At 39.2% G+C, this 8,603-nt stretch overlaps 1 protein-coding gene across 1 annotated transcript; it reads left to right on the top strand.

Annotated features, from left to right (window-relative positions):
• Positions 1-577: 577 nt before the first annotated feature.
• On the top strand, positions 578-8,223 carry LOC115430155 (neuropeptide FF receptor 2-like). Its single transcript, XM_030150052.1, has 5 exons — positions 578-699; positions 3,281-3,610; positions 3,844-3,943; positions 6,875-7,767; positions 7,827-8,223. Coding segments are annotated over exons 2-5 (1,317 nt in total). The 5' UTR covers positions 578-699; positions 3,281-3,288; the 3' UTR covers positions 7,829-8,223.
• The last annotated feature ends 380 nt before the right edge of the window (positions 8,224-8,603 follow it).

Below are 8,603 nucleotides of genomic sequence, written 5' to 3'. Positions count from 1 at the left end.
AAGAAAAAACACAGAGATGAGTCACAGGAGTCATTGTTATCTGGCAGTTGTAGTCTGAAGTATGCATATTATGCTGATGATTAAATGTGCAGCATGTTATTATGGGATGATAAATGGAATCAGGACTAAGGGTGGAATGCTATTATTCACGACAGATCTAGCAAAAATTCCGACCTGTTATTAAACAGAGACGCTGTCCTTCAATTAAACACATTTTCATCATGTGATAAGAATCAGCAGAGGTGAGACTGGAGTCTGAGCAGAACCCGATCGGTGCTGGACTCCCACTTCATAACAAGGTGTGTGATCCTAGAGGAGCGGTGACGTAACTCAGCTGCCTCTTGTGAGTGTTTGATGCCAAAAGAAGCAGGTGTCTGAGTCCCTTCGGATGTCAAACCTTTTCCCCTCATAGGCATTAGGAGGGCGATATGACAGCTATGAATACTGTATTCAATTCACACAACGCCTCCGGACATGCTTTCCTCCCAGTATCTGCAACGCCCAGCGCATCTCGTCGGAGTGAATCTCATTAGCTCTCTCACATAGAGCGCTCCAGCAGTCAGTGCCTGGTAGGAGGGCTGAACAGACGCACAGGGATTCACACGACTGCGCTCTGAATGACTGGGACTTCGCTCAAACGGATAACCTGTCTGCTCAGACGGAAGGAAGGCACACAAGTCACATTCTGTCGCTTGTAAGGTAAGACATAGCAATGAAATTTTAGAGTTTTATTTTAGGTAAAGCATGTCGTAGTATATTAGAAATGATTGTAAAAACCTGACTGTGTGCCAGTCACTTATCACTGAGCTGTTGCAGAAAGATGTACCATAATGAGTAACTTTACATGAACCCACAAAGACCCAGTGCTACTTTTGTGTCAGTTCCTGAAAGAATTGAACCATTCTTAAGTGATTTATAACCATTTATTATAATATTTTTTCATTGTAAATCATCTATTTTTCTATATTTAATCCATTGATCATGTAGATGTTCATTAGAGCTCAGAGTAAATTCAAAGGTTTTTATATCGAAACAGACATAACTGTGGAAAAAGTGACTTTTTCAGCAAAGATATCAATAACTGAAACAAAAACTAAATGTGTCCATCCACTGCCATTGATCAAACTCCATGGGTTTTACTGTTGAATCAATGTTGCAGAAGATGATGACATTTCCACGGAGCCTTTGAACATCCAAATGGGTCATATCTGATGACCATGAAAAGATGACAAATTGCATTTTACACCAATTATTTACATGTATTCATAGAATTAGTGAATCAACAGGTATTAAACATTTTAGATCAGTAGATGCTTTTGGTCGGCAGTGGCTGTTTGGGTCTTTATGGGTTAATATGTGCATAAATTGATAAAAAATACCTGAATCCACAAAATGTCAATAGACTACAGCTCATTTGTACAGAGCATCAGCTGGAATAGATGATTTTTTCGAGAAGTGTTTGCAGCATTTCTAAACCTTACTCTGAATATCTTCTCAGTATAATAACAGTGCAGTTGTAAAGTTGCTGATAAAAATGCAAACGTGGTCTCTCCTTTGCAGCGGGGACGGTGAAATCTGTTTTCTGTATTCATAACGTAATTTGTTTCCTGACATGTGCTGTAATTGTCAGGGAGTTGATGAGTGAAACCAGCTATAATCAAGCATTCATTGTCATTTACTCTCAGTATAATGAATGAAAAACAAGAGGCTGCAGAACACATGTAGTTTTTAGTTTTTGAGGAAACTTCCCCCTGAAAAATGAATTAAATACATGATTAACATGAAAATAATGCACAATTTACAATGTAATTATTCATTTATATCATAATTACTGATGCATCTAATAAAATATGAATCCGCTCAGAAACCTGGCCTATTTTGTAGCAAAAACCTCTTCCACACAAGTAAAAATGCACTCTGATGCACTGATGTCCTTCATTAACAGTAACACAATATGTTTCAGCTGCATTACCTTGATATTACCCTGTTGTCCATGAAATTTGAATAAACTTTTTTTTTTTAACCTTTTCTCATGAAATGATTGTGACAATGTGATTTATTCTTGATAAATAAATGATATGAAAAAATAGGAATAAAAAGAGGAATGTCTCTGAAAAGAAAATTACAATTTTATGGGCAGCAGTGTACACGATCATGTATTTCACTGAAGGCACCTCACCTCACTTTTCAACTGAAGGCATGAAAATATGGCGTGATGTAGAGAATCTACCAATCAAAAGCAATTTGTGGTCAATTGTAAAGCCATTTCAAGTTTCAGATAGCACGGAGCCCAGCACAGCGTGTTTTAATAAGAGACTGTAGGAATCAACCAACCCACAATAATTAGAAAAGAAAGGACGGGAACAGTCAGTGGCGGCTGGTGAAATAATTTCTTGGTGGGGTGCAGTATGCAAGTCAGTTTTCAGGTAGACTATAATCACATATCACCACTAAGATATGCCAGAACACGTGCACCACTATTTTTAAAATATCTAAATTGAAATAAAAATGCACAATATGTATTTTCAGTCAGTTCAGTGTAAATTTCACCTGTCTATCCGTCAAACATGCACATTTTTCTAAGAGTCTTTTGTTAAAGTCAGGCATGTCTCTGACGAGTGTCTTTTCCACTGATAACACGGCCAATGCATTTACTCCAGGGGGTAGTGCAGGTAGATTGCATTGATCTAAGGACTTAATGATGATCTTATCACTCGTTCGAACCTAAGCCTCCCACATTGATGTCATGTAATGTTTCCTTCTGAGCTATCCAGCTGCTAGAATATGTGCAAATTTTTGTGCCCTAACACTCTCCTATGTCTTGTATTGGTGGGGGGTCTACTGTGCATGTACCATTTATGACACGGGAAAACCCTCGGGTGCAGATTTTTGCGCTCAAACAGGAAACCCCTCATGTCATGTGACTGCTCACGTGTCCTAAATGACTGAACACATTTTTAAATGACACGACACTTGAATGCAGATTCTACACGGTGCTCATGGGCTGTATCATGTATAGCTAATTTATTTAAATATTCATGTTTTTGTAAAATTATTTTATGTGATTTCTATCATCTTCTTAATGTGAGGCAGGCAGCGCGGTGCCGTATTATTGACTCTGCAGAGAAAGTACTATCTTCCCATGAAATCTGCATGATCCCCCCCCCCACTGAGCACGTCAGCAGTGATTAATAACTGTTTTATTAAAAGACATCCGCTACTGAACACATGACACACAAAACACCTAACATTAACTTTATCTCTATTTCTTCAGACTCAGACATCACCATGACCCATAATCCTCTTCTTCTAAATACAACCTGGGAAGGCCTGGATCCTTCAAATTCCTCCAGATTCCAGGAAAGCTCAGTCCAAATCACTTATGTGGACTTCTACCTCCACAAGCCCTCTGTGGCTGCAGTCTTCACTGTCTCCTATCTGCTCATATTCCTGGTGTGCATGTTGGGAAATGGAGTTGTGTGTTTCATTGTGCTGCGCAGCAAGAACATGCGCACCGTCACCAACTTGTTTATTCTCAACCTTGCTATTAGTGACCTGCTGGTTGGCATCTTCTGTGTGCCCACCACACTCGTGGACAACATCATAACAGGTCAGGATGTGAAACTGTTTTGCATTTCAACTTGTTTCCACTTAAATAAACCAGTTAAACATAAACCCCTGTAGATGAGAAGATTCAGTTACCGATTACAAATTTACACACCATTAGCTTCTGTCATAGCCTTGATTTGACCTGAAACTGTCTTCTCGTCAGAGGATGTGGTTTGATTTTTAAATGAGCCATCTTTCCTTCATTCATTCCCACTCTGTCTCTCTTCTCTGCAGGATGGCCGTTCGGTAGTGTCGTCTGTAAGATGAGTGGAATGGTTCAGGGGATATCTGTGTCAGCTTCTGTGTTCACACTGGTAGCGATAGCTGTCGACAGGTAAAGTTTGTCATTGTTCTAGTGGACATTTAGTTTCACGCAAAAATCAGTAATATCAACACATTCGTCCTCAAATTAAATTTCTAGATTCACCATTTTTGTCATATTCTGAATTTCTTTCCTGAGTAATTTTTGATGTTCAACTGGACTTGGTTTTGCCAGTCCAATTTAAAAAAAAAACAAACAAACCCCGATGACCTGGACAAATGAGAACTTACAGAGACATTCTGAATTTTCAGTCATGTCTGAAGTCATCCAGACATGATGTGGGAATCATATGCACTTTAATTTATTTGTTATAATTCTAAATTTAACATTTAGTTTGTCTCTACAAAGGGGTAAGGACCATGGCTCCAAAGTTAAGCCAATGTAGAAGTATATTAGAGTTGTAATACCACTGACAGCCACTGGGGTCAGCTCCAAAAAGCCCTGGCTGGCCCTGAGGTCAATATTTTTTAACAGGATTCATTCCATTGTCAAGCGTTTTATTTGGAAACCAATAAGTGATTACATTTTTCCCTCCATTAATCAGATTTGGACAAATAGAAGCTTTTCTGTCTGTCATACCGGATATTGATTGATAGGTGTGTGTGACAGCTCGCTCACTCAGAGACATGGCTTTTACAATAAAATGCATTTTTTCCTGAGACAGCACAACTGTAGTGGTGGTTAGTAGGTTTCAGAGTGTAAAATTACTTTCTTATTCAATTCTTGTTGAAATGTATTGTTTTTCCATGTTACCACAAGCGCTTACCTCACCTCTGACCCCTGGGACTCCTGTAGTTCTGCCCATTTTGTTCAAATATGATCACTCATGTCTCCAAAAACCAACTTTCTTTAAAACAATGGTTCAGAAAACACTAGATGATGTCATGGTTCTTCCTCCACTAATTATATACAGTCTGTGGTCACTGCATGATCATATATTTCATAACTTTTCAGCACCTTTGAGTTTGGCAACTGTAGAAATACTTCCACTGTAAAAAAAAAAAAAAAAAAAAGAAGCTATAAGAAAATCCAGATACAAATGTGAAAAAGTTCTTGCATCATTGCAAAACTGCAAAACATTACAGCCCCATTTAGTTATGTCCACTTATTTTTGCTCTTCAAGTCAAAGAGCTCTGACTAGTTTTGGATTTTCAACTCAGCCATTCTAGTTTTCAGAAGTTAAACGTTCATTAATTCATCGTTTTAACTGACTGAAAGTGTTTTCATCAAGGTGTGAGTTGACTTAACTTGTATTTACAAGTTATCAGTTGAAAATAAAAAAGAAAAAAAGTGGCGGGATGGGGGAGTTTGTGCGTTAGAAAACAAATTGTTACTGCCACATTTCAGTGGCCTCCTTAAACTCTATAAACTGATGGCAAGGTTGGCATGGACATAATCAGCTCCATACACACTGCAGATGAATAATTTATTTGATTTGGGACTTATTTCGGGACACTTCGAGGTCAATGATGGAGGACTATACTATAAAAAGTTGTAAACTCAATTAGTTGTCATAACTGGTTTCCATAATTTATTTCCATTTAACATAATGAGTGATGAAATTTCAACTTAACTTCATGAGTTATTGGCATTGCAACTCAAGATTGTAAGCCAGTTCAGTGAAATGTCAATTTAAATGTGTCAACATAACTTAATGACGTCAGTTTGAAAATTTCTCTCAAAACTAATCATGACCACTGGTGTTGCTGTAATATTTATGCGAGGTACAAATAGTGCTGGAAATTTGGTCTGGATCTGATAAGAGGCTTATAATTATGATGTAAGATTTTTCTCACATATAATAATTATACATGCTGGTTTTGACAAATAGGGCACTGACTAGGGTGAATGGCGATTGCTAGCAGGGGAAGGTGCAGGAAGGCGGTAGAATGGAGAGTTAATATTGGGTCAGGAGTTGCAGCCTGTCAACTGTCTGGTCAGTTGGACCAGGCGGGGGGGTCATCACGACAGTCTTACCCATTCCCCTCTGTCATGGTACCTACTTAGAACGTCATACAACAATCAGGCCACACAGGTGTGCCAAAGCCTCTTCCACCAATGGTGTCAAAGGTCCCAACACCCAGAACACCTGTTCCTGGAGCGACCATCTTAAAACACCCTGAGTCAGAGTGGCTTTGCTCATGCTAGTGTGGAAATCCAAACTCCTCCCAAAGATTTGGCTTCTCCTAAAGCAGGGCTATTCAAATCCAGTCCTTGAGGGCTGGTATCTTGGGCCTCCCTAATCCAAATGATAAATGGCATGGAATAACAAATGACCTAATCCTAACCCCCAACCTTAGTGGTCATTCTTTATTCCATGTCATTTGGATTAGGGAAGCCCTGGTATCTTGCATGTTTTAGAGGTTTCCCTCTTTCAGCACACCTGGAAGAGAGAAACCTCAAAAACGTGCAGGATACCAGCCCTCAAGGACTGGATTTGCCTACCTCTGTCCTAAAGGAAGGCCTACATCTCATCTGTAATAATAGTATGTTCCTTTGACAAAAGAAAGCAAGGTTTTTTCAATGGATAATGTAATGTTGTGAGTTGTTTTAACTTGAAACTTGATATTTTTATAAAGCAGCAATGTATGTTTGTTTAACTAGCTAAGTCAAGTTTTTCTGTACCGATAATATAAAATAAATATTTGTTTTAACTCACAATTTTAAGTTGTAACAACAAGTGATTAATTGCTGAATCAACTTTCATAACTTTGAAAAAAAAGTTGGGACAATGAGAACATTGTAGTGAAGTCAACTTCATGAACTTCAGTATCTGAGTTTAAACAATGGTATTATTCAAGTTAAGTTAACTCACATTTTCAAGGCAGCAGGTGAACTTTAATTTGCAAGCTGAAACAACATGACGTGTCTTACAGTGGATGCTTACACAATGTTTTGTTGAGATTCTTCAAGGTTTTTTCATTCTCTTTCGCTTCGTGTTAGGTTCCGCTGCATTGTTTATCCTTTCAAACAGAAGCTGACCATCGCCACCTCCAAGATGATCATCGTTGTCATATGGGTCTTGGCTGTTTTCATCATGTGTCCCTCTGGGGTCATGCTCCAAGTCACCAAGGAACAGAGCGTCAGAATCGTCCTCAGCCATAATAACAGTACACGCCCTTTCTACTGGTGCCGAGAAAACTGGCCCAATCAGGAGATGAGGAAGATCTACACCACGGTCCTTTTTGCAAACATCTACCTCGCACCTCTTAGCCTTATCGTTATCATGTACGCACGCATCGGTTTTGTGCTCTTTAAAACCACTCTTCCCCCCATGAGAGGCAGTGGAATCGGGCCTGGAAATGACAGTGGTAACAACAAATCAAGCATGGACGGTCGTCACACCATCTCCAGGAAGAAAAAGAGGGTCATTATGATGCTTCTGGTCGTGGCTCTGCTCTTCATCTTGTCTTGGCTGCCTTTGTGGACACTGATGATGCTGAGTGACTATGCCAGCCTGACAGAGCATCAGTACCGTGTCATTAACATCTACGTGTATCCTCTGGCACACTGGTTGGCGTTCTTCAACAGCAGCATCAACCCCATCATCTACGGCTTTTTTAATGAGAATTTCCGCAGAGGCTTTCAGGCGGCTTTCAAGTTCCAGTTGTGCTCTGCTGACATCGAACGCCAGAGGTCCTACTCCCACCGTATCCGGGGAAACGCTGTTCTCCCGGTGCAGCCTCCCGCCCTCAGTAGGTCACATTCAGGACTTGGGGCAGTGTTAGTGGGAAACGGGAAGTACTCTTGTCACGATGCACAGTCCTCGGCCGGTAGAAGTGATATCAAAGAACAGGACCTGATCATGGAAGATCTGGAAAAGGTGTCCCAGATTTAGAAAGACTTGTGTGTCAAAAAATAACAAAAAAACAATAATCAGAAGGTTAAAAAAAAAAGAAAGACTTGTGGAACCTGAAAAAGGCTGTAACGCCTCCTCAGATTCATATACTGCAGCTGTAGCATGAACAAGAAGTTTACGTGCTTTAACTTCAAGTGTTTCTCTTCAAGTGACTGAACAAAATATCGCCTCTGAATGATGGGTAGGACTGTACAAGCAAAAAAGATCATGGAAAAAGGGCTGGGCGATAATGCCAAAAATGTTATTTTCACAGCAGTTGATAACAAAGTATCACAAAAAAATGTTGACTTATTATTTTATTCCAGTTTAAAAGCTGATTTATGGTGTTGAGCAAACGTTGAGAAAACCATCTGAATAAGCTTTTTGTAAAAGAAATAAGAAGCTGAAAAAGATAGGCACTTAATTGTGATTTTTAAGTCGTTATTTTATAGTCAGAACATCATGAACAGCAGAAAATGTGAGAAAATCTACAAACCATTAAAATGTAGGTATACATGTAGGTGTAAAATGAATCAACAGGTTAAATATGAATGTATTCATACATTTATACTATATGTAATAGCATAAAATGATTTACCATAGTGATAATTATTTTCCATCCAGCCTGATTCACTGCTCAAGGTTTTGTTCAGATCCTTATAAATCTGTGTTATTGCATTTTAAAATACGTATGTGTGATACTGGAACAATGACAGGGCACAGTCCAATCCGGCTTTAATGCAGAAACACTCTGCATTCCGCCTGCTACTGACACTGTTTTACATATCTAAAAGACTGGAGGCCTTTCTAGACACTGAACTTGTCGAGTACATC

Source organism: Sphaeramia orbicularis, chromosome 12 (assembly GCF_902148855.1).
Source record: "Sphaeramia orbicularis chromosome 12, fSphaOr1.1, whole genome shotgun sequence".
Taxonomy (NCBI): Eukaryota; Metazoa; Chordata; class Actinopteri; order Kurtiformes; family Apogonidae; genus Sphaeramia; species Sphaeramia orbicularis.
Note: the sequence above shows the minus strand (reverse complement) of the source record. Positions and strands in the feature narration are given on the sequence as shown.

Coding starts and splice junctions, on each gene's coding strand:
- LOC115430155 (XM_030150052.1), top strand. CDS start 3,289: ATGACCCATAATCCTCTTCTTCTAAATACAACCTGGGAAGGCCTGGAT. Junction 3,611..3,843: donor CGTGGACAACATCATAACAG/GTCAGGATGTGA, acceptor TCTTCTCTGCAG/GATGGCCGTTCGGTAGTGTC. Junction 3,944..6,874: donor GTAGCGATAGCTGTCGACAG/GTAAAGTTTGTC, acceptor GCTTCGTGTTAG/GTTCCGCTGCATTGTTTATC.